General features: G+C 43.8%; 1 protein-coding gene across 1 annotated transcript in view; it reads left to right on the plus strand.

Annotated features, from left to right (window-relative positions):
• The first annotated feature begins 11,520 nt into the window (after positions 1-11,520).
• pde10a (phosphodiesterase 10A) overlaps positions 11,521-26,631 on the plus strand; it is a 102,699-nt gene continuing 87,588 nt past the window's right edge. The window contains exon 1 of the mRNA XM_079513151.1: positions 11,521-11,915. Coding sequence (XP_079369277.1) covers positions 11,852-11,915 — 64 coding nt within the window. The 5' untranslated portion in view covers positions 11,521-11,851. The remainder of the gene's footprint in view (positions 11,916-26,631) is intronic.

The following is a 26,631-nucleotide window of genomic DNA, read 5'->3' on the forward strand; positions in this document are numbered from 1 at the left end:
AAAAAAAACATGCCGAGTGTTTCATAAGGAACTAGAATAAGTGCCCTTCCGGGCACAGGTCTCCACCAGGAGGATAGGAGTGTGTGATGTTTGGCAAAATGTTTAGGAGGATGTTTTCTTTTATTTGTTTTTGCAACAATTTTCTTAATTTTGTTGAGGAAATGCAGAGCCAGATCACTCATAGCATCGCTGAGGATATAATTCTGGATGAGCAGGACATGTGCAGCCTCTAGGGAGTGCGCATACAGAAGTTGTATACAAATCGATGCAGTTATAGCTAAAAACAGGAATTGGCCATGAGGCTGATTTGGAAAAAAATTTGTGGCATGTCGCCCTCGGCTTAGTGGAAATGTGCGTGCATAATTTCACGGAAATTGCTCACTGTGTTTGTGATTTGTGGCATTTTGTTCAAAACGGACCAATCATGTGAGCTTTGGAAGGCAATCTTAGCCAATCAGGATGGAAGATGGGAAATGGGGCAGATCCGTGTTGATCACATGACTATGGAGATAGTGTATACCGAATTGTGTGATGTATGGATAAAATGTGTACGAGTAATCTACAGAAATGTGTTTTGCCTAAATCGGCCTCATGGTGGCGCTATAACAGGCCGTTGAAGAATATTTGGGGCAGAGGTTCGTCGTTGGCATCCAGGGAGTGTGTGGGGAAAATTTGGCATGGATCGGGCCAACGGTGGCAGAGATTAGCTGGTAACGGACGGACGGAAGGACGGACGGACGGACACACACACACACACACACGGACGGAGTGCAAAACATACTCTCTCGCCATGCCTTCGGCCTGGTGGAGACAATTAGCGGATTTACCATCCATGTGGGTCAAACGCTAGAACTCAATTCAATTGCGCAATTGGTTTTAGTTTTTAGTTTACATCTGATCTAGATGATGTGACAGGTTAGTCCATGAAGTGTTGCTGCACTCTTCCTGGTCTACGTGTGCTGGTGTTAGACCCCTCCTACGCTTTTTTTTTTTTTTGGGTCAATATACATATTATCCACTTACTTTTGAAAAAGTAAGCTGTAAATTGGCTAAAGTTCAAACTTAATGTGGTTATTCCGAAGTAAATCAATCTGAATTAGAGTGTCTACTAAATGCCTATATGCCTATATTTGTTACCTTGCTAAATACAAAAGAAAGCTTGTAGATTGGCAATCTTCGCTATTTGTCATACAAAGAAGTACCTGTATAAAGTGTATATATAGGGTGGTTAAGAAAATGTCAGTTGTATTTTTACAAATTACTTTATTTTATTTTTTCCTAATATAGTGTAGCAGTAAAGGCTCAGCCTTGACAAAAGCCTAATATCTCTATGGCCAAGGGGGAATTACGCTTTAGACTAGTGGTTAAGATGTTGTCTTCTGCACGGGAGACCTGGGTTAAAATCCTGGGCATTACAAAACATCGCGAAAAAAAGTTATGGCCATTTTTGTATACCACACCATAGACAACCAATATAAGGCAAAATGTTGCATGCTACTTTAAGTAGCATGCAATGTCAAACTAGGGGGTTTTCATGATTCTGAATCCATTCCAAGCATTAGTTTTGCACGAAAAACACTCCTTGGCCTAAGAACGGCGATAGCCGTCATCTCAAATGTGATGAGGTCAGCACATTTGATATGGCCGAATTTAGGCCAAGGAGTGTTTTTCGCAATATTTCCGGCAGAGCAGACCTCTCATTCTGTGGACCTTAATGTCCAAATGAATAGAAAAAATGTTGGTGCTGGCTCCCCGGCTAAAAGTATTCAATCAATCAATCAAGCCCTGGTGATATGTGTTTTGGTTTAGGTGCCTAACTGGACCTGCATCCATGCTATAGTAGGCGTCACACATCATGTAATAATGCATCTGAGACTGGCTTGCATGAACAACCATAAACTTCCTCATGGGTTTTTGTCTGATCTATTATGATAGCAATTATTATTCGATCAGAATGATGATTATTCATAGAGGCCAGGCAATGATTTGTGGAGAGAGAGAGAGAGAGAAATAAACAGAAAAGATTGCAAATTATGCACACATCTCTTACATTTTGTCCTTGAATGAATGACAACAGGTGCATTTGGAGATGATCTGCATTATTGAATGCTAATGACATGCAGGGCCATGGCTATATGTTCATATTGTCTCATATCAGACGGACACCTCATATATTACTGTATGTGCAAAACACTTACTTTTCAGAATTCAAATTCAAAAGTAGCAGATCTACAAGCTCAAAACGTGACGCTTCGCGCTTGCAGATCTGCTACTTTTGCTACTTTTATGTGACGCCGTATATGATAAAGTAGTAGGGCATTAACCCGTTTTGGACGGGAACCCCTTTTGGTTTTTTAAAGCATTATGTTATACTTTAGCTATTGTAAAATAGCAGATATACAAGCTCATAGCGCGGCACCGAGTGCCGCGCTATGAACTTGTAGGTCTGCTATTTTTGAAAAATCGTGAAAATGTGCCTCAAATCTTTGAATATATATTACTACATTTTTTTAATTTCGACGTCAGGCCTAAATAGATTAATAAGGTTTCTACTGGATTAATACGTTTCTACTGGTTTTATACGTTTCCTACTAGCCTACTGTTTTCTTTTTATACCCAGTGTTTCTTTTATTTATTTTTTATTTGTTAATTTTTGTGGTGGGGGACATGCAGAGTAAACAGAGGCTGTAGTGTACAACGTCGGGTGGTTATTGAACTAGTTGTGTGAGCCGAGCTGTGAAGATGTGCATAACTCTCCTCCTCCCCCCTCCCCCCAGGGACCCTGTATTTTCATGGGCCTGCCTCTGACGTCAATGCACCGGCTGTCCTGTGGATTGTCAGGGCAGACTATTCAGCTGGGGGGGAGGGGGATAGAAGTCTCGATGGTGCGTGCGTGCGTGCGTGCGTGCACGTGCGTGCGTGCGTGTGTGTGTGCGTATGTATGTATGTGCATGTGATCACTTAAGATCTGAGACGTGTGTGGCGTGCAAAAGAGTACATGGTGTACAGTGCGTCGAAATCTAAAGTGTGCTTTGCTTATAAGTGGATAAAGCCATGATGATTGAGACTGTATATATACTTACATATACATCATCTTGCGATGGCATCGCGTGGCGATGGCATCGCGTGCTTATAAAACAAGCTCACGACAGCGTACTCTGTGCTTGTAGATCTGCTGTTTCCGGCTCTGAGAGAGAGCAGGCATATCATTTATACATCCATATGTGAAGTTGAGGGTTTTCCTTTTTTTGCACTGGAGCGAGGCAGAAGCCCCCGTCGTCATGAGTGCGGACGCATCATGCTAAAAACAGCCAAGGGTGAAGAACGGTTAAGCATAGCCTGATGACTGCTTCACTCTTCACTCAGCTGTTGCGATGATGGACGGCAGTAATGCATGCTGGACTTTGACTGGCCACCATAGGGGCCATAATTGAAACGCGAAAGGAATGGCAACCTCTTTCATCATCATATCATCGTTTATGATTTCCATGCATTGCGCTGCTGCAACAACATGTGGTGTCCATTCGTTGCTAGGATGGGGGTATTTTGGTAGCGAGATTGCATTGGCCTGAGAAGTGAGCACGTTAAATGGACATGTCCAAATTGATAGCGATCAAGCGGGAGAAAGCACAGAGCTCTCTCCTGGCAGACATTTTGAGTGTTTCTGGCATTGGTTTGACTCTCAGTTCATTTGTTCCTGTTGCCTCAGATTGAGTCTTTAAATCCTTCAGTCCTTTTGTATTCGTTTTATAGTATTATTTAGTAGTATGCACCCTAAAGCCTACAGTACCTACCTACCTACCTACCTACCTACCTACCTACCTACAGTAGGCCTACAGTACCTACTTACTGTACCTACCTACCTACGTGACGGTTCGTCTGTCTGTCTGTCTGTCTGTCTGTCTGTCTGTCTGTCTGTCTGTCTGTCTGTCTGTCTGTCTGTCTCACTGGTAGAATGTAGACCTGTACAAATGTAGGTGCAGAGAATGTCCAAGAATGGCATACAGTGTAGATGTCCCAGAAACAACATTTTATTATCACATTTGTGGGACCTTGAAATGAAAACGTCGACCTGAATCACTGGTCATCATCTGTCTGGTTCACATCACTGGACTGTCTTCTGTTACATAATGTTGCTGTGCCATGTTGAAATAATGTTCTAACTGTTGCAGTTGTCTAACTAGCTACCTAAACATAGGTAATAGGAAACACACAGCCCTTTATATGAGCATTAATCCACAAGATAGAGCTCCCATAGCAACCCAGAACCGGCTGTAGCTTTGCTTTGTGTGCTTTGGATAGCATGCCTAAGGTACTGTATACCTATCATTTATTCTTCCTTGTGTTTTGTGGCTTTCAGGTCCAAATTAACCCTTACAGGTCTGTAACTCTTGAGTGGCGTACACATTAATGACCCTTTCAGCAGGGCCCATTATTGTGACCAGATTTGACTGAGAGCCTGTCATCGCGCAAATTCCAGCTTTTCACCAGAGGAGAAGAACGTATTATTATAATTTTTTCCTCCAAAATGAGTTAATAGCACAGGCAGACTCTTCACATACTAGAGCATGTCTGAAATAAGTGTCAGAGCTGAATTCGACATGTAAATATGAAATAAATGCTTAAACATGTAGCTAGGTGTAATGTTAGAGACCACAGAAGTGAACCTTTCAAGCCTGTTTTCTCAACTCGCTGTTTTCTGCAATACTCTATAAGCCATATCTCCAAAACTGGTGGGTCAAGCTAAACAACCAATATGTCAATTTGAAGCTATGATTCCCTGCTTTCATATGACTTGAAAAAAATGAAAATTCAAAAGAAAATCCAATGGCAGTCCCTCAGTCAAATTTGGTCAAATTTGGTTCCACTTGTACGCTCTCAGATTTAAATGAACACTGATGATTTTACTGTGTAGATTGGGGTCCAAGAGGTTACAAGAAAAGGTATCAAATGGGGGTTGAACTAATCCTTGGATTTCAAAAGGATGAGAATCCCTGCTGTACAAACCTGCCAGAACTCTGAAGATTGCTGTCAGCTCGTATGCAACCTCTAGAATCTATAGGCTACTTCTTATGACGATTTTAGAATAAAATCTCACTGATGTTGAAGATTAGGGCTAACAGGACTGCAGCTTTTCTGAGGGAAAACCCCAAAATCCAAATAATGTTTTGACTGGAAGTCTTGGGCTTTGTCAATGTGTCTCCTGGTGGTGTTGTCGCACGGTATAGTTACAAGGCTAATGATAAGAGACATACGAAGTGAGGATTGCTTGTCACTGCAGAGAGTTCCCCTGTACCGAACGCTCTTCATTTAGAGTCTGGAACGACACATCACTGCAGAGAGTTCCCCTGTACCGTAGGCTCTTCATTTAGAGTCTGGAACGACACATCACTGCAGAGAGTTCCCCTGTACCGAACGCTCTTAATTTAGAGTCTGGAACGACACATCACTGCAGAGAGTTCCCCTGTACCGAACGCTCTTTATTTAGAGTCTGAAACGAGTCAAACGACACATCACTGCAGAGAGTTCCCCTGTACCGAACGCTCTTCATTTAGAGTCTGGAACGACACATCACTGCAGAGAGTTCCCCTGTACGGAACGCTCTTCATTTAGAGTCTGGAACGACACATCCCTGCAGAGAGTTCCCCTGTACCGAACGCTCTTCATTTAGAGTCTGAAACGACACATCCCTGCAGAGAGTTCCCCTGTACCGAACGCTCTTCATTTAGAGTCTGAAACGACACATCACTGCAGAGAGTTCCCCTGTACCGAACGCTCTTCATTTAGAGTCTGGAACGACACATCCCCAAAGCAGAGAACGGAAGCTGTCATCTGTTCATCATTTCCGTTCACGAAAATATATTTTTATTTCGATTTCTGATAAGCAGCAAGCCATACATGTTCAGTTCATTCTGATTCATATTTGATCGGTTATAAAGACGAAACGAAAAGAGGGGAGGAGCTTTATCCTCTGATCATTTTCAGAGCTCCTGTGCTCCAGACTGTACGACGGAAGCATTTGCTAATTGTGGGAGGCAACAGTCTGTCTGGCGAGACTAGTTCCCTATAATGGCCGATATTCCTTTGCCTGCCTCTCCCCTCAGACAGAGTCTAAATAAATATAGGGTATTTATTTAGACTTAACTGTCTGTTGTACTTATGTTTTCTGAAAACCTTCAAATTTGTGTGTGTGTGTGTGTGTGTGTGTGTGTGTGTGTGTGTGTGTGTGTGTGTGTGTGTGTGTGTGTGTGTGTGTGCGTGCGTGCGTGCTGCTACATGTAGGCTATAGCAACTAATGAGACACAGAGGTACAGTAGCTCCCGTATTGAAAGTAGCTAATTTCTGCCATCTTATATTATTTGATTTGTCCCTTTTTTTGACAAATCAAGTCCAATGTTTGACCAGTTTTTATAGTATAGTTTTGTTGATTACTTTTGACCACTTATATGGTTGACCAGAGCCCCTCAGGGTTCTATAAGTAATTAAGCCTTGCCGAGCTGTGAGGCCCATACGGCAGGAGCCCATCCTGTTTCTGGAGCGTGACGCAGCTTGATGTACAAGTACACCCCCTGGACATGATGCTGACGCTAGTATTGTCACATGATATACAAGTACACCCCCTGGACATGATGCTGACGCTAGTATTGTCACATGATATACAAGTACACCCCCTGGACATGATGCTGATGCTAGTATTGTCACATGATATACAAGTACACCCCCTGGACATGATGCTGATGCTAGTATTGTCACATGATGTACAAGTACACCCCCTGGACATGATGCTAGTATGTCGCAGGGGACTTACCCACCCAATCCAACCCTTGATGCTGAGTGTCAAGCAGGGAGGCACTGGGTCCCTTTTTTTTCCCTCCACAAACTCTCTTCAGTCGGGCGTCCACGGTCAAACACATATTTATTTGGCCGGGGGGGGGGGGGGGTGCTCCTTGGCATGAAAACGTTTGAGAAAACACTGGTCTAGGACGACAGAGTTGAATGGGTAAGGGCAACGAGGGGGGAGTGTTAGAGCAACAGAAGGAGGAATGAGGCGGGAGGGAGGAACAGACACGCGCCGCCGTGCCAGTGAGAACACGTTATGCTATGCATGACCCCTGACCTCGGCCTGAGCCAGCTGCCAGAGAGTGCAGAGGAATGCCAGTGATTGATGGCACACGGTCTGACGTAACCCCAGTTGATATGCAATGCATGGTCCCCCATCTGAAAAGGTTTTGTGCAAGGGACCCCCAGAAGAGAAAGGTGATTGTGTTCATAATTCTAAATGACAATTCTACATTTTCCGCACATTTTTAATATTTTTTCTAAATATTTCTAAAATAGGCCTATCAGATGTAACAACGCGTGCATCGTGGCACGAAGTGACGCTGCTTTTTGTTTTTTTGTTTTTAAAATATGAATGGATAAAGATTTTGATGCTATATTCACTTTTGCTGGGGACCCCCAGGCGTCCTTGAGGGGGTTCAAGGGGGTTCCCAGCACAAAAAGGTGTTAATATTGTATCTAACCGATTGTATCAGTTTGACCACAGTACACATGTAGATGTGCTGTTTTCAAAAAAGAAATGTGGAAAAATCCTGAAAATGTTTGAGAAGTTTTGAAAATATTTTACCATAGATTCTCTCATGGGGGTCCCTGGCACAAATTCATATCAATTTGGGGGGTCCTTAAAGCTTGATAAAGCTAGAGCAATCTAGATATGATCAGAATGTAATTCTGTTGTGCTATTTATGCTGTATCATGTTGCAGAACTGCAAGCTGTTTAGGTCCATAGGGACACTGATAACGGACATACAGAGTCTACAGGGTTTGTGAGATTGCTCCACTGAGATTGCTCTCCAGATCTGCACCTAGACTGGCCCAGTTAAACAGCCGTACTATAGATCAGTGGTTCTCTAACATTTTCATGTCAAGGACAACCAAACTCTACTATATGTGGCCTTGGACCTAGCCTCGCATAGCCAGCCTTCATCTGCCTTTGCAATGCATATTCCAGGCAGATTAAGGCCTGACTCACACGTGCACAACAGATTGATGTATAGCTGATGCATGAGACTTGTTTACTGACGCAAGCTCGCAATTCATTTCCAATGGGAGTCACATGGTTTGACACAACATTTTTGTTGTATGAGGGGGACAGTCGAAACACAGCCGAAAGCCGTACAACACAAATGTTGTGTCAAACCATGTGACTTCCATTGGAAATGCATTGGGGCAAGATGTAAACAAAGCATCCAACAATGTTGTATGCTAGATGTGAAGGTGTGAGTGAGGCCTTAGTCTGGTCCCTCTCAATTGTGGGAGGACTTCATGGCCGAAGTGGTGACGAGCCAACCAGGTTCGTCTGGAACCAGTATGCAAATATGGGACGGGACATTGCACAATAAATCACACCCGTGTGAAGTGGGGGGCGCTCTTATCATCATACGTCATCATACATCATCTCATTCTGGCCAGTCACAATTTGCGTCCTACCTTTTGTCTTCAAAGTTTGTGTTTACACACTTTTGTCTTCAATGTTTGTGTTTACACAAACCCTCAAAGCTGGACATAGCGACCCTAAAAAAATCTACTGACAGGGACGAGACTAATATCCAGTATATCACGCAGTGATATTAGTATCGCTACGCGAGGCTACCTCGGACGCATCGCACCTCGGACCCCCATCTGAAAGGATGTTGTGACAGGGACCCCCATCTGAAAGGATGTTGTGACAGGGACCCCACAAGAGACCATTTGTCAACATTTATCAAAAATATACTGTACTCACTCATAACCTTTTGCATCTTGACATGTTCGTGATAACTTTTTCAAATAGCCGAAAAATAAAATAGGGCTCAAGTGTTTCAATTGTTCCTCATTTTGCTGTGGGAGAGCTGGAACGCCCTCAAGGACCCCCAGAACCCACTTTGAGAACCAGTGGTGTAGATAACTGTTGATAAGGGTTGATGTTTTGTACTTTGAAATCCTACAAGCATCTTCACGTGGGCTAAATGTGATAAGCACAACATGTGTGCCGTGTCGTGACTATTGTCCTATACACTGATACCTTCAATAAACCAGCCTATCTATGATCCTTTCACTCCATGGACTTTATTATTGAGAGTTGTACCATAGAGTTATAAATAATAGAGACGGCAGCGGTTGCTCACCCTGCAGCGCATGAGGCGTTTTCACCCCTTCTTCCGGGTTGTAAAGGTGGTGGGCTCCGCTTTTTTTTAGGCCTATCTACGTCATAGAATTGCATTAAATTACCCATTCATTCATACGCCGATGGTGGCGGAAACCATGCAAGGCACCAACCTGCACATCAGGAGAAATGTGGGGTTCAGCGTCTTGCTCAAGGACACTTCGACACTAACTCTGGGGGAGACCGGGTTCAAACTGGCAACCTTGAGGTTACCATCCGGCCACTCTACCCCTGAGCCACCGCCGCCCTTCATTTTTTTCATTCGTTTAATCCGTAATGTTATGATAATTCTTTACTGACAGTGATAAATGCTGACTACTCGCACACGTCTTGTGATGGATGGGGGGCATTAGGTTTCAATATTGTATACTGTTATAATCATGAGTTGCCCATGTACATCTAAGTCTATGTACTTGAACTTGAGATACAGTGTACTTGATATGTATTGTGTACTGCCTGAACTGTAGCATACTTTATAGATAGGCTACGAGAGACATCTCAGCGGCAGCAAGGTCAGCCTTGCTGCAGTAGGCACGTTATTTTGTCTCATATCTTATTGTCACGTCATTATGATCCAGCACTATATATGTTCCCTGTTGTGTAATAAACTTTGTGAACCTTTAGCGTGATACTGTCTCGTGTCGCGTTATTGTTCTCCCGGGCCCGCCGCCGCAGTCGCCGTACCGAAGGAATACTTCAACCGGATTATCACACACCACCCAGCCTACACTACCTGTCTCAGAACCAGACAAGGGTCCAGTTAAGTAATTAGAGTTTACAATGTATACTATTGTAGGTTATAGCCTATGATAGAAATGGAATTGTAGAGCCTATATAGTATACTTCCTAAAAACGTCAACGCTGTCCACAATCACACCATGAGGGAGTTCCACAAATCAGATTAGGCTCAAACAAGGGGTTAAATTAATTTCGCTCTATGCCACTGAAATGCGGAACGCCTTCAAAACCGCTCTCAAAGAGCACTTACGGGTGGCTGCAAAAGTCCCCCCCCCCCTTTACTGTACATTTTTGAGGGGCTATGTCCAGCTTTGAGTGTTTGTAAACACAAACATTGTCTTAACACAAACATTGAATGCTATTGACAATGAATGGCCAGCGTTGAGTGTTTGTGTGAACACAAACATTGAAGACGAAGGTGAGGATATATCATATTGTGATTGGTCGGAATGAGATAATGATGTATGACGATAAGATCCACCCCTCACTTCACATGGGTGTGATTTAAAAACATATATATATATCCTCATAGCAGACCTTGAACTTGAACTGTTAATAAACTTTCCAATCAATCAACCAATCAATCAATCAATACAATGACTCTCTCCTCTTCAGTGATGTATAGCCTACTAGCCTGTCCACCCCAAAGCTCATTGATTGTTCATGAATGTGTTCATTCCGTCATCCATCTGGTACTCCGTACTCCCAGGTGAGGTCATTGCCCGAAATGTAGCCCTGGTCCAGAGCGTGTTCTCTAAACTCTAATGTAAAACTCGCTAACGCTCTGGAGTCTGGACGGTGGACCAGCCCGGGGGGGCTTGCAGAAAATAAAATAACTGATGGCTGACAATTAACGCGAAGTTCATCCGTTCTTTTTTCGGCAAAACGACACCCTTTGTGTGAATGTGATGATGGAGTACCAGCAGCAGCAGTAGCTTTCCAAACGGAGCTACAGTCAGCTATACGTACAGCAGCAGCAGCCTAATTAAACACATTGGAGACAGCCGGGCTGGTAGCCATTCATTCACTCAGAGATGTGGCTCAGCTCACTGAACTCAGCAGCAATAAGCGACACCGGGGGGGAACAGCAGCCAGCATCCAACCGCGCGCGCGCGCGCGCGTGTGTGTGTGTGTGTGTGTGTGTGTGTGTGTGTGTGTGACAAACACGCGCGCGTTTTTTTGGGAGAGGGGGGGGGTGGTCTACAACTAGTCAGCTGCGTGACTCTATCCCCCAAACAACTGTAGTGCGGTTGGTTCCGTTCCACTGTTTCCAACTCAAACAGTATCCTCCTCCCATTTGTGTGTGTGTGACAGTGTATGTGTGTCTGTGTCGTCGCGTCGCCCCTGTTTCTCTTCCTTCATTTTCAGCTCTCTCTCTTTCTCTCTCGCACATTCACAGTTCACACACTAGGCTCTGAGTTTAGCTATAGCTGTCTGTGACTGTCTGCCACGCCGAAGGAGGAGGAGGAGGGCGGACCGACCGACGTCTAGCTAGCTACACCTCGGCGTGGTGGTGGTCTGGTGGAGGTGGTGGCTGGTGGGAGGAGGAGGAGGAGGAGGTGGTGTGGGAGAATCTTTTGCCTTTTTAGCCGTTGCTCGTCGCGCAGCAGCTCAGCTCAGTCAGTCAGCGCCGCGCACGGCATCGTACCGCTCAGAGCAACGGTCCAACGGACCATTATTATTATATAGCACATCCATCCGGACGCGTTGTGTATGTGTGTGCCGTGCGCGCGGGCGTGCGTGTGAGCGTGTGTGTGTGTGTGTGTGCGCGCGTTCGTGCGCGCGTGCGTGTGTGTGTGTTGGGGCTGGCGTCGTCGCTGCTAAAAAACGCGCACAAGTTTTTTCTGCAGCAGAGAGAGGTGCGTCTTTCTCCCTCTCTCTCCCTTTTTTTGCGCTCAACAATCCGACATGGAAGATGGCCCGTCTTCAACAAGCTGTTTCAGAAGGTTAACGGACTGTTTTCTGGGTGCAAGTACGTACTTTTTAATTTGTATTTATTTGTATTTCTCCTTCACTTTTAAGAACATAAATAACTCCATTCTGACAGTTTAGCCTCTGTGCGTTTGAACAGAGAATATGTATGTTTGTGTTTCAATTTGCTCTCTGGTGCTCCAGTGCCTCTCTCTCTCTCTCTCTCTCTCTCTCTCTCTCTAAATTGAATTTGTTTGACTGGTGACAGAACAAATTGCCGTACACCTTATAGCTTATGAAATCATCACTATGTATGGCTTAGAGAACAGAATACATCCCTGCAGTGTGACTCTGTGAGTAACCGCTCCATTCACCAAACCTAATGAATGACAGATTGACAGCTAGGTTAGAGCAAGGGTGTGGACTTAACTGTTGGAGGTCGTAGCTACCAGTATTTCAGTGTTTTGAGTGTATACAAGTGTCTTTATTAACCCCACACACACACACACACACACACACACACACACACACACACACACACACACACACACACACACACACACACACACACACACACACACACAGGAGATATATGAACTCTTGAGACACTTGTGCTATAAAATAAGTTGCAGAGATTATACAAATGAGCTTCATTATAATGCTACATTAAACTTATCCAGGCATTTCCACTTTGACACCTAACGTTATAGCCAGCGCCATACACATCATTCCCCCAAGCTTTTAAACAAGATCAATATTTCATTACATACTTTATTACAGACAATTAATCAATGACGGCCACCGTCAGAAGAGAAGTTTCAGGGTGTTTTAAGGCACCGCAGGCCTTATTTGAGAGTCATTCATTTCAGCTTAGGTTTTTGTCATACACAGTGGTGTAATCACACACCAAGTTCTCAACTATAGCGAACAATATTGTTATAACATGTTAGCTGTGTTTTTAATCTGGCTTGCTTGATGATGCCAAAGAATACATACACATAGCATTATAATGTGGTCATGGAATGTATTATTGAGACATGCAGGTATCCAACACCCACATACCCCTATACCCTCCCCCCCCCCCCCCCCCCCCACACACACACACAGACAGACAGACAGACACGCACACAAACACACACACACACACACACACACACACACACACACACACACACACACACACACACACACACACACACACACACACACACACACGGGACAAGGACAAAGATTTCAGAATACTTTCCCACTGCAATATATTAAATCGTAAATATGCGTAACCAAGCCAAGCGATTGATGCGGTGCTTTGAAACTTTATTTGATCTTAAGCTGGCTTGTGGCAGGTGTTCATGTAAATAGATCAAATCTAACAAAAGAAACCCTCCATTTTATTATGTGTCAACAACGCACAGGATATACTGTAACATATTGGTTTCCATATAATCTGACATAAAGCATCTATTATCACTTTTCTGTGTTATTGGTATGGGTTATTATTTAAATAGCTCACACTTACAATTGCTACTATGTTTTATTTCCCAAATTGTGTTTCACAAGTGTGAGTCAACCATATTCAGTTGATCGTAGTCCACCAGGGGCCTATATTAGGCCCTCTCCACTTTCCCCTCCACACTAAATATAAATCTTGCATTGTGAGCTGTAGAGCTGCTATTTTTGCCGAATGTTCAGCCCAGAATACAGACACTATAGGGTTTATAGGTGTATAAAGGACTATATAGGGTTTATAGGTGTATGAAGGACTATGTTTACAGCTTAATATAACTTTTATCGGACCTTGTGAGTGGAAAAAACAACCTTGTTTACATCTTGAGATGACGCTCTGGACTGAAGCTGAGTTTTTGCCCGACAGCAACGATATTCAATTCATTATGACGGCTAGTGTTTTTATGACGTGTCAGTGGTTCTCAAAATGGGGTATTTGAGAGAGTTCCATGGGGGTCCCCAGCTAAAGTATTGATTTTTAGGAACTAAATGGACCCTTAAGGTGGTTGCACACCGGCCGCGTTTTTCGGAAAACCGATGGAGAAACGCAGCTAAAAATCCGAATTCGCATCCGATGCGCGCCCGGTGTGTGGAGACCTTTACAGGTCTGTAAGGGCCGATTCATACTCCTATTTTAGAGCCGAATAAAAGTCGGTTCGGCTCTGTAGAGCCTACAATGTGACGTCATTTGAGGTTCGGGGGGGCGGGTACCGTCCTAAAGTCGGCTCTTCGGTGCTACTGAAAATTTCTGACGAGCCGAAATCATTTTGGCACTACAGCGCCGAAATAGCGGTAAAATAGGAGTATGAATCGGCCCTAAGCCTGCTATGGGGGACTAATGGGTGCCAGGGAGGTCCTTGAAAATAAATTAAACACATCGAGAATCACTGCTCTCCAACTTGAATGTAAAAAATCATGTACTTCAAAAAATACACATGGAAATCCACAGAGGACACAAGCATTTGTGTTCCATTTGTTTTCTTGACTATCAATGGGATGATTACCCTCCTGTCATTGTCCCTGCAGAAACGGGGTCGTTTCAGCTGAGTCGCCCTCTGTTCCGAGGGCACAGACAGCAAATGCATTCCTCTACGGAGAACCACAACCTCGGTTCATAAATCCTGCCGTGTTGGGTCACTCAGTCTGTCGTTGCTCATGCTCAACTCTTAAAACTCAAAGTCATTAGTCCACATGAACCATAGTGTGCGTCCTTATACTGGAGGTGAACATTCCGCAAAAATAGCAATAGACGATAGTAAAATAGATCTATAAGCTCACAATGCTTTACAAGCTTGTAGATATTTAGTGTGGAAGGAAAAAAGGAGGGGGTAGATCCCTGGGGGACGCCTGTCACTGAAGTATAAGTTGAGCCCTATTACTACTGTAGTGGACTGTATGACAAATAGCTCAAGCTTGTAGATCATTTTCTTTTAAAAGGTATACATTTTAAAATCTTTTGAACGTGTAACATAACCCATATAGAGGGACGCCCAGTTTTGGGAAAGTTCTTTTGTGAACTAGTTCAGTTAACAGTTCAACAATTTAAAAATAAACTAGTTCAGTTCATAGTTCATCATTAAAAATTTTGAATTTTTTCATGGTTCCATTATAGTTTTTTGTTCTTTTTTAAATTTATTTATTTTGTATTATTGCCACAGCCCCTAGCCATATAAAACCGCATACTTTATTCCTATTGGAAATTAAGTCCAAACCTTAAAAAAAAAAAAAAACGTTGGGATTAATAAAATGACAACTTTTACAATATATCCATTACCATTATTCAAATTAATTCCTTATAATTCTTTTACATTTTGGAAAAAAAAATAGCTCTTTTGCAATGTGAAATGCCACCGAATTCTTAATCCTTTTCCTTGTCTTTATGGGCACACTTGTGAAAGCTGCATGCTTTTATGGCAAAAGTTTCTGAATGTTCTCAGTTCTCACAGCCTGCATATCTCCGCGTGCTGAAAATAGCTGATCTACAAGCTCGACGCACTGTGAGCTTGTAGATCAGCTATTTTAAGCACGGAACACGTTGCACGACGAAGAATAAATCAGGCATTGCTGCGCTTCACTCACTGTGGGAGGGAGATGTCTTTTGTTGGCCGTTCGGGGCGATATGGACACATACTGTACCTCCTCCACGCAAAAATAACTAACTAAGCCAGTGGTGGGCAACTGGCGGCCCGGGGGCCACATGCGGCCCCCACCTTCATTTAATGCGGCCCTCAGGTTAATGTCAGAATACTGATATAATATTGGTTTCAGCTGTTTACAATTCCACAACATGCAAACATGACCCGCTTTAATTACTTCAGTCTAAATTAGTAGCTCAATGCTTCAACACTCGTATAATTAAAGGCATTTGAAATTACATAAAAATGTTAATTTTCAGGATTCCAATTCAAAAATAGCAAAAAATAATGCAAGATTTCAATTCGAATATAGCAAAAATAGCTGAATCGCTATTTTTGCTACGACTAATATATGGCCCTCTGGAGTGAGTGTGGAAATATAGTGGCCCTCTCCATCGTCAAAGTTGCCCACCCCTGAACTAAGCTATTGGAAGCTGTTTTTCGTGGCACATTATGTTTAATCAAACAACAACAAGTTTCCTCAGTGTTTGGGTCGGGAGTCGGTTCTGTGTTTGCGTGACTGGATTATCATCATCATGCAGTAGATGCGCGCTGCACGCTCCAGTGACGGCTGAGAAAGATTAGTTAATTTGTGTCGGATAAGGGCTTATTGGTGGGTTTTCCGCTAGATATTAAAGGACCACTTCACCACTTTTCAACATCTCTTCATATAATTGGTCCTCACTAATGTTCATGATAAAACACTACCATTTTTTCTACTCAGTCTGTGTCTCATAGGAGGGCTTTGGGCAGTTCGGACACCCGTCCACCAGTGACATCATCATTAGGCAGATTTTTTTTTAAACAAGATTTGTTTTAAAATATATTTAGATTTTTATTATCGTGAGAACGATGGCTTCAACTTTTGCATTGAAACTTTTCAGGAAAAGAAAGCCTGCCGTTTCTATTAGCTTGGATTCACCATCGATGATGTCACTGGTGGACGGGTTTCTGAACTGCCCACAGCCTTCCTATGAGACACAGACTGAGTAGGAAAAAATTGTGGTATTTTATCATGAACATTAGTTAGGACCAATTATAGGAAGAGAAGTTGAAAAGTGGTGAAGTGGTCCTTTAAGGCCTGTTTAGGGTTTGTTTTAGCGGGGATTTCACCTGGAAGGCTCTATGGAAACACTCCCTCTTGAACGAAGTTGAACGTGAGAAAGTGACATTCACACGCCAGAAATGAACGTGTTCACACAATGACGTTCATCAAGTAGAAATACAGTACGTTCAGTTCACGTTGACCCAAAATATGGGTTCGCGTTCGTGAATGATCGTTCTTTCAACACGTTCAGGGACAACACTGGGGACGCCAGGTTGAAATGGTTAAAGCATGCCAGTTGTAGGCTCATCATGTCATTATCATGTGTTTGCCTGTGCATTTATGTGCGTGTGTACATGTGTATGTGCATGCATGCGTTTATAGAAATGTCCCACAGTTCTGGTTAGTATCAGAGGTCATGCTAGGGCAAAGCTTAATATGATCTGTCAGGCATTTCCCAGCCCAATTGGACGTGGAGGAATTGCTTAACTTCGTGAAGAAAGCTGCATTGTCAGTTAGGAAGTGCTCACGCTGGACATTTCCTGCCATACTGCATGCCATCTCTCATAGCACAGTTTTTCATCCTTTTGGAAGAAGTCATTCAGTATGACAGCGGTTGTATCAACTGACTATTCTGCATATTATTGTCATGCCTGGAATATGATTATGAGTGCTTGCTTGCTTGGACGTTGAATTCCATACGTAATTACATACATCCTCGCCTGGGTTAATGCCAAATAGTTCCTTTTATTTGGTTTGTCTGGACAGCCAGGAAGGCAAGCCCTGTATTAGCGTGTTGTGAAATGTGAGTTTCCTTTTTTTATGTCAGCCCCTACTACTACGAGTCTATACGACACAGCCTTGCTGCACACACACATTGTGTCGTTCCAGCGGCGAAAAGCCAGTGACATTTTCCTCAAGTACATTCCGCTGACCCTTTTGTGGGACTGGTCACGGGGTCAGGTCTTGCGGGGGAATAGGAAAAGGCCACATACATGTGGATCTCTCCAGGTCTTGTCCAAGTGTCAGGGCTCATAAAAGAGCAGTACGTGGGGATCTGTGGTTCTCATTACGCCGGGGTCCCCACTGGCCTCTCTGCTGTGGAGCTGCGGAGTTCAGCGCGGGTCCAGATGTGGGACAAGGCAACACGATCCTGCCCCTAATGTGGCTCAGGGGGACAGGGTGCAGCGCTACATCAAACCAGCCGTTGGGAGGAAGGGATGCAGTGTCTCCCAGGCAGCAGCTCCGGTCACAGTGCACGGTCACGTTAACCCGCCAATCTTGGCTCACAGTCGTAGGCCGGCTGGCCCACGTTCAAGTTTAATTAAAAGATGAGGGAGGAAAAGGCAAGCACAGATATAACATGATTTGTCGAGGTGAAGATTGTTATTAAAACACTTTTCGGCAGATTATCATCTCTCGTATTTATAACTTACCCTTGGTCGCACAGAGCACAGGGCTTTTCCTGGTTGAGTCCGAAGGTTGACCTGATATGTGACTGTATAGTAGCCGGGAGAGAGCTGCAGGTTAACTGCAACCGTACTGTTAGACTGCGGATCAAGGGACATGCTTATCTACATCTCAGCTTGCCATTTATAGCCCTCACCCTTTAAGTCTAATGACCTGGACCATGGCAGTGGAAATAATGCAAATTACATTTCCATGGAAATCTCTCTCTCTCTCTCTGTGATTCTTTCTCTCTCTGATTCTCTCACCCGCAGTGACAGAGGTGTGAGCTTGCATGTTTGTGCAGCGGTGTTTGTTTTCACCATGTGGGGGGTGTGTCTCTTTAAAGTGGTGTGATTGCTGGTGCCGGTGATATTAGCACTTTGAGGTCAGAGTGAACACAGCACTTTCTTAATATGACACCCTCGTTCGCGACGAGCGCATCGATTTGGCGGAGCCATTCATTCGTCCGTGGATTCGTCGGTGAACACACATGCTTCACCAGATACCTGCATACTGTACACTACATGCCCCTTTTTGAGCCTCAGGTGGCTGAATGAATAAATTACGACGACTGGGTATGAGTAGAGTCAAAGCCTTTTCATTTGTAAGTCTTTCTTTCCTCTCCACCACTTGCTGAATGTCAGCGTTGCACGATGTACACCAGCCCGCCCGCCCGCTAGATAAGATAAGAACCACATGCTCGTCCCACCTTCTGGCAGAGGGAGTCCCAGGCGGACCTGCTGACGCACACACTCACATGCCCCTCCCCCCCAACCCTCTACTGCCTGCCTCAGCCTCATGTCAGGAAAGTGAAAAGTAGTACCTTGGCAGTTTGCCCATGACTCTCTGCCAAACGACGAGGCGCTGCTTCAAGAGAAGTGGTCTTTTCCCTTTTTCCCTCTCATGTGCATTTATTTATCTATGTGTCGTTTGAAAAAGGGGAGAGTCTTGCTCACTGTACGTCATGGCCACTGCACGGTAAAAATAAGGCCTTCTGTTATTGACACGACTCTCCCCTTTATCCTGGAGACAAAGCCACCGCTTCGGCTATGTTGCATAGCTCTGTCGTACAAATGCAGGTCTGCTGCGTTGGAGACTGGAATGGAGATGTTTGTCGGAGCTTACGGGCAGGAACGGTTGTTGCTTCTTACCGGTGCTTTGAGCGTCATCAGTACCATGCGTAAGAAACAGCTGCGTTCCCTGTGGCAAACACCGGGAACACAACACTGCTTTGTTTGTTTGATTGTTTGCTTGTTTTCTTGTCAAGCACAGTCGCTTTAAATTGCCTAAGATGGAAGATCAGTGACTGTGAATAAAACAAAATTCTGGTAACCCATTTGGTAAAAACATGTTATTTATTCTTTTAGCTTGAGAGATTCTCTGGGTAACTAAAAGAGATGCAGAGTCAGTGGGATGACCTTTACTCTCTTACTAAATCACAACTCCAATTGCATTTCACAAAAAAAAGTCTGCGTCTGTGATACATTCACAGTACACTAAACTCGAGACTGACTTTTACACATCTCAAATTTGCAGAAGCAGCGAGTGCATAATCCGGCAACGGCATGAGCCGTGGCACTGCCGGGGGGAGGACCGGCAGCTGCCGGAGTAGGTCCGCTGCTCTGTCGGTCCGTTTGGCAGCCGAGCTCCACCCGCCGCAACTGCCGGTAACAGCCATGGCGCTGCCGGGGGGAGGGGCGGCATGTGCCGGGGGATTATGTCACTCCACTGCCGCTCCATCTCGTGGCCGCCACTTCACGCAGCAAACTGCCGGTAAACTGCCGGTAACATAACAGCCACGGCGCTACCGGGAGAAGGGGCTGCAGCTGCTGGGGAAACTGGGGGGGATTATGACACTTGACTGCCGCTCGCTTCCGCGGCAGTGCATTTGCTCCGACATGCGTTGCGTTATGGTTAGGGTAAGGGTTTGGGTTAGAGTGTCGGACTGATGCTGCCGATAGACACTACCGACTGCCGCGGGTGTTCCGCGGCAGATGCCGCTGCCGGAAAATACACTCGCGCTCTCTCCAAATTTGTGCACATTGATTTGACGTTCACAATTTGGTCCCAAACAACATCTCAAAAACTACCGGCCTGGATTGCTATTGAATTTTCTGTGCACCTTCGTGATCTCCAGAACATGGCTGGCAGAATGGATAATGTTTTCCGTGACCCAATAACTCACCGTTCCAGTTCCACTAGTGCCACCATTAGGCCAAATGATCCACTTGCACACAAGATATATCTCAACATCTAAATCAACAGATTGTCATTATAAGTTGCACCTTACTGATTTTGGTGACCCACATGGCCTTTCAATATTTGAGTGATACCAGTGATACCATGACCCAGTGGTACCATGACCCAGTGGTACCATGATCCAGTGGTACCATGACCCAGTGATACCATGACCCAGTGGTACCATGACCCAGTGGTACCATGACCCAGTGGTACCATGACCCAGTGTGACCCAGTGATACCATGACCCAGTGATACCATGACCCAGTAATACCATGACCCAGTGATACCATGACCCAGTGGTACCATGACCCAGTGATACCATGACCCAGTGGTACCATGACCCAGTGATACCATGACCCAGTGGTACCATGATGACCCAGTGGTACCATGACCCAGTGGTACCATGATGACCCAGTGGTACCATGACCCAGTGATACCATGACCCAGTGGTACCATGACCCAGTGATACCATGACCCAGTGGTACCATGACCCAGTGGTACCATGATGACCCAGTAATACCATGATGACCCAGTGGTACCATGACCCAGTGGTACCATGATGACCCAGTAATACCATGATGACCCAGTAATACCATGACCCAGTGGTACCATGACCCAGTGGTACCATGATGACCCAGTAATACCATGATGACCCAGTGGTACCATGATGACCCAGTGGTACCATGACCCAGTGATACCATGACCCAGTGGTACCATGACCCAGTGATACCATGACCCAGTGGTACCATGACCCAGTGATACCATGATGACCCAGTGGTACCATGACCCAGTGATACCATGACCCAGTGATACCATGACCCAGTGGTACCATGACCCAGTGGTACCATGATGACCCAGTGGTACCATGACCCAGTGATACCATGACCCAGTGGTACCATGACCCAGTGATACCATGACCCAGTGGTACCATGACCCAGTGGTACCATGATGACCCAGTAATACCATGATGACCCAGTGGTACCATGACCCAGTGGTACCATGATGACCCAGTAATACCATGATGACCCAGTAATACCATGACCCAGTGGTACCATGATGACCCAGTGGTACCATGATGACCCAGTAATACCATGATGACCCAGTGGTACCATGACCCAGTGGTACCATGATGACCCAGTAATACCATGATGACCCAGTAATACCATGACCCAGTGGTACCATGATGACCCTGAGAGTGTACAAATGAAACAAATGGACCGGTAAGGTTCCATTTGTCAGAGTTACAGACCTATAATTCTGACCTATCCATTCCTGGATGGACGCTCCTGGCGTTGGTGACCCTTTGGCTTTAGGCCAACATTTCCATTTGAACACAAGATAGCATGTTGATAACCTCATGACCAGACCTGTCTTCAGTTGTTAACCTCACACACTCAAAGTCTCACACGCACAACCTTCAAGCTCCACAGCGATTATCTTTTCATCAATAGGAATCAGGTGTGTAGAAAATGTCTTGTCTCTCCCGGTAAGATAACAGAACTGTATGTGGAGTGAGGGAGTCACATACTGTGTGTGTGTGTGTGTGCGCGTGCGTGCGTGCGTGCGCGTGCGATATGTCACAGTCAAATCGAAGAAGGTGCACTCGTTTTATGACAACAAACAAAATTAGCAGCTACACTAAAACAAATGCTGCCTCCTTTAAGCCCAAACCACACCAAAGGGTCGGGTTGGGACAAAACTCTTTTTTAAGGTAAACCACACAAATGCAACTCATTGAGTTGCAATGAGTTGTTTTGGTGTGGTCTACCTTAAAAAAACGTTTCTCCCAACCCGACCCTTTGGTGTGGTTTGGGCTTTAGAAGTGGTCCGAAAATTGATTCAAACGTCATTCTCAATAAAATAAATACGCCATATTATGAGCACACTTGAACAACGAAGTAGGGCGTTTCATTTACGAAAAAACATAAATAGTTTAACCCATTCTGGACGGGAACCCCTTTATATATACTTTAGCTATTGAAAAATAGCAGATCTACAAGCTCATAGCGCGCCACCGAGTGGCGCGCTACGAGCTTGTAGGTCTGCTATTTTTGAAAAATCGTGAAAATGCGGCACAAATCTTTGAATATATATTCTTTCAGAGCGAACGTTTGTTTTTATTTCGACGTCAGGCCTAAATAGTTTAAATATGAAAATACATGGTTTCTGCCCAACAGAGACGATTATAATGCCTCCACCCAATTTGGACTATTTCCTAGTAACTAGTAAGACAGCAATTTTCCAAGGATGGCATTGTCAGTCGGTTCAAACCACAGTGGTCCAGTTGGGTGTAGCCTCTTAAGGCCTTTTCACACCAAGTCAGTTTATTTCATCTGAAAATACCACACGTTATTAAAAAAATGAAAAAAATACAAGCTTATGTTATGCCCATCACAGCTCGCACAACTGCAACATTGTTTTTCCGTCAATCATTTTCTGAACCAGTTTGACGTTTTACTGTTTTCATGCATCATATGATATTTTCGCTTGGCCTTGCCTACAGGCTACATAAGCTATTGTATATTCATTGTGCTGTATCAGAAACCACCCAGGATGTCTAGTAGCAATAATAGCAAATAGTCAAACGTGTTTTCCTATGGCCAAATTGTGATGGCTTTGTGTTATGCTGTGTTTACCCAATCCTTTCCCCATCTCTGTGTGTAGTGTGTGAGAAAAGGAGACAGAGTAGACCATGCTGGTCACTATATTTCTCTCCCAAATTTATGGAATTTCTTTGATTTTTATTTATTCAGTCATGACATTCTTTTGAAAATGTTTCGAATTAGTTTCTAATTCATGAAAAACAAAAAAAAAGTTGGGAACAAAAAACAAAAGGGATATGCACTCGTGAACCATAGAATTGGGTGGCAACCACTGCTCTAGACAGATGGATGAAGAAAGAAAATAGAGGACGCTGCATGTTTTTTGACTATCCTCACTAGCTGCACAGGCTGTACTTAGACGTTTTACAGTCATAAGCAAAGAAAATGAAATTGGACAGAGGTCAACCTCACTGTGCGTAAATACTTCATTCAGGACAGTTTAAAGTACTGACGGAGACAGTAGTCTATGAATTATTTGTCTGGTATTTATATTTTAGTTGACCAGCTTCATTCAAAACAGAACATGTTCTCTCCTCTTTGCCAAAATAGGATGAACTCGATATTACAATTTCCTTTTATCTAGAAGCAACAATAAAATGTCATCCTCGCGGCTGCTTGAACTTGGTGACTCCAATTCGTTGCTGTCGGGCAGAAACATGTGATATCTCCATATTTCAACTTTTTACATTTTTTTTTCCTGAATTATTAATACCCAAATTCATCATACAAGAGTGTCTCACAAAAGTATGGAAAATAGCAGATCGCTCACAACGCGTAGCGATGTGACATGTTGGTGAGCTTGTGGATCAGCTATTCTTTAGTCTTGAAAATAAGAACGGTTTTGGACATGCAAGGTTTCTACCCGACAGCAACGATTTGCTCAAGGAAATGCTATGACAAGAGAACACGACACGAGAACAAGGAACATTAAAATCACAATTGGATTTACACAAAAAAGCTTTTGCATATTTTGCACTGCCAGTTTGCAATGAACTAAACATTATCGAGATCAATTATTTTCTATAACATTTTCAGGCTTCTTTTTTGTTTGTTGTTGCTTTATTTCGAGAGCGTAAAAAGAAGAACATGAGGACGGAGAGTTTGATTGAAAATTGTATTAACAGTTTGTATAATGGATACCAAACTGTGGAACGCTCTCCCCGCCCACCTGAGAGCCCCACAGTCGGTCGACACTTCTAAGAGAGGACTAAAAACTTTCCTTTTTACCAAAGCATTTTTATAGCCTTGACCTTATGTTTTAAATGTTCATGTTCTTTTAGATGTTTTTAATGGTGTGTTGTTTCTTCTGCTTTTATTCATTTGCTGTAGCACTTTGAGATTCTGACGAATATAAAGCATTTCAACAAAAGTACAGGTCAATACAAAATCTGCTAAGAGGATAAAACCAGAAAAAGCACTAAGACTTATTTACATCAGGGTCCTCCATTTTCAATTCATCAAAACATTAATTTAAAGATATACTTCTATGCAAAAAAATAAATCTTATAAACAAAAAAAGGGAACGTGTACAGTATAGAAAAATTCCGACGTCCCATTTCTCCGACTACGCAGATTCGCTTGCGATTAGCGTTACTGATAGGGTTAGTAATGTTAGACCAACGCGCCGTCTTGAAGCCTAATTCACACTTCCTCGGGAGACAGTGCCGTGTGCCAAAAATAGCAGGCCTGCAAGCTCACAATGAAATGTCAACCTTGTGAACCTTGTACACAATAATATAGGCTTGCTGTGAAACATCCAACACTTATAGGATATCCGATATTTTGCAAAGTACTACTTGGAGTGTAAGGAGTAGCATGTAGTCTAGAGTCTAGAGCTGGCAGCACTCAGTTTATAAATTGACAATCTGTATGTTGGCCTTTGTTTTTTATACAAGTGATTGTCTCACTGCAATTAGTGTGAATGGATGGAGAAAAAAATAACTCTTTCCACATTCTAACTTGGTGGCTTTCAATTGGGGTTCCAGGGGGTCCCCAGCTAAATTATTGTTAGTTATGAACCAAATGTAACCCTACAGGTTTGTAATTCTCATTGTGTACAAATGAGACCAATTTGATTCCATTTGTACACTATCGGGATCTCAGGGGGTCCTTGAAATTAAAGTTTGAGAACCACAGTTCTAACTCATACAGTAGGCCTACAGAAGAAAATGATGACGGTGATCGATCATATTTGCACTCGATAAGCAATGCCCTAGCCCTGGTCCAGTGCTTACAGCGAGTCTCTCTCTGACGCCCTGTGGAAGTCCCTTCCGCAGCCCTCTAGTCAGATTCTCACTCCCGTGCGCGGGTTTTCAAATACCAGCAAATAAACAAAACGACGTAACTACTCACCGAAACAAAGCCTGCTAGACCTTGGTAAAAGTCTATTCTCGTAGCTGGGAAGCGTCTCAGGTCACCAGCTTCTCTCTAAAATGCACTTTGTGCCATTTTAATAACGCAATGTACCCTGAAATTACCGGGCAGAGTCATTTCTTCTACTACGGCATTTCCGGGTTTTGCCTGCACCGATCTGGTTGGATTTATTTAATTTAATGATTAAATAGTGCATTTTAGAGAAGCTGGGGACCTGAGACGCTTCCCAGCTACGAGAATAGACTTTTACCAAGGTCTAGCAGGCTTTGTTTCGGTCGTTGATGCTCATCAAGGAAGGCAAATATGTTAGTGCACTGGGGGGGGGGGTAAATTATATAAAATAAAACGGTAATTTTTCTGGAAAATATTTTTTGTTTAAAATATCGTGAAAAATCGTATCGTGAACCTCATATCGTGATACGAATCGTATGGTGAGTTGAGTGAATCGTTAAATGCCTACTACTCTTACGTAAATTTACTTAGTTACTAGTGTCCACCACTGACTATCAGTAGTATTTACATGTCATTAAACAGTGTTTTACCTTTCCCTTTATCTCAACCACACTATTTGTGTTCTCTACCGCATTAGTAGTTCTTATTCATTATTAACCCTTAGAAGATGAAAGACGCCAATTGGCGTCTTCATCAGAATTCCGTAAATGATCAATGACGCCAATTGGCGTCTTCACAGTTTTTGATGAATCTAAACATATTAATATGCTCCGAAGCGCTGTTTAAATTCCTGAGCTTATATTCCAACTACATTACCCAGAAAACCCGTGTCACGTGACACACGTGTACGTGTTGCCATTGGAAGCTGGTCCCACCCCCTGTAAACAGTGGGGGCAGAGGGAGTCTTCATAGTTTTCATTGCTTTGCCTGTTTTGCCGTCTCGCCCGAGCGATTTTCTAGCAGAAAAAGTTTAAAGCAGTACTATTTATTTGATCGAGTTTTGTGGTAGTAGTATTGATCCATACGCGTCCCAGTCGCCTTCTCCAGGCGGAGTAGCCCTGGTCCAGTGCTTACAGCGAGACTCGCTGCTCCCTCCCTCCTTTTTTCATTGTCTCCCCATCGTCGTCCGATGAGCTATACCGGGAAACCATTGAAGAAGACGATCAACCCGGAATGTTTTGAGGTAATCTTATTGTAGAAAATGCCCTTCTATAGTGATCAGAAATCATAAGATGATCGCTACAAATAGATGCTTGGATAATTACTACTACTAGTCAGATCATGACGCCAGAATGACTCACCACGATGGCCCCCAGCCATTAGCCAGCACCAAAGGTGCTGGCTAATGGTGTTGGTCGGTGCATTGGTGCTGGCTAATGGTTGGAGGGGGGGTTGGTGTCGATCGGTTGGTTAGTGCAGTACAAATGTATCGTAGCAGGCATGCACGCATGGCAGTACAAGTATTTTATATTGTAG

The sequence above is a fragment of the Electrona antarctica genome, assembly GCF_951216825.1.
Source record: "Electrona antarctica genome assembly, chromosome: 10".
In the NCBI taxonomy this organism is placed as follows: Eukaryota; Metazoa; Chordata; class Actinopteri; order Myctophiformes; family Myctophidae; genus Electrona; species Electrona antarctica.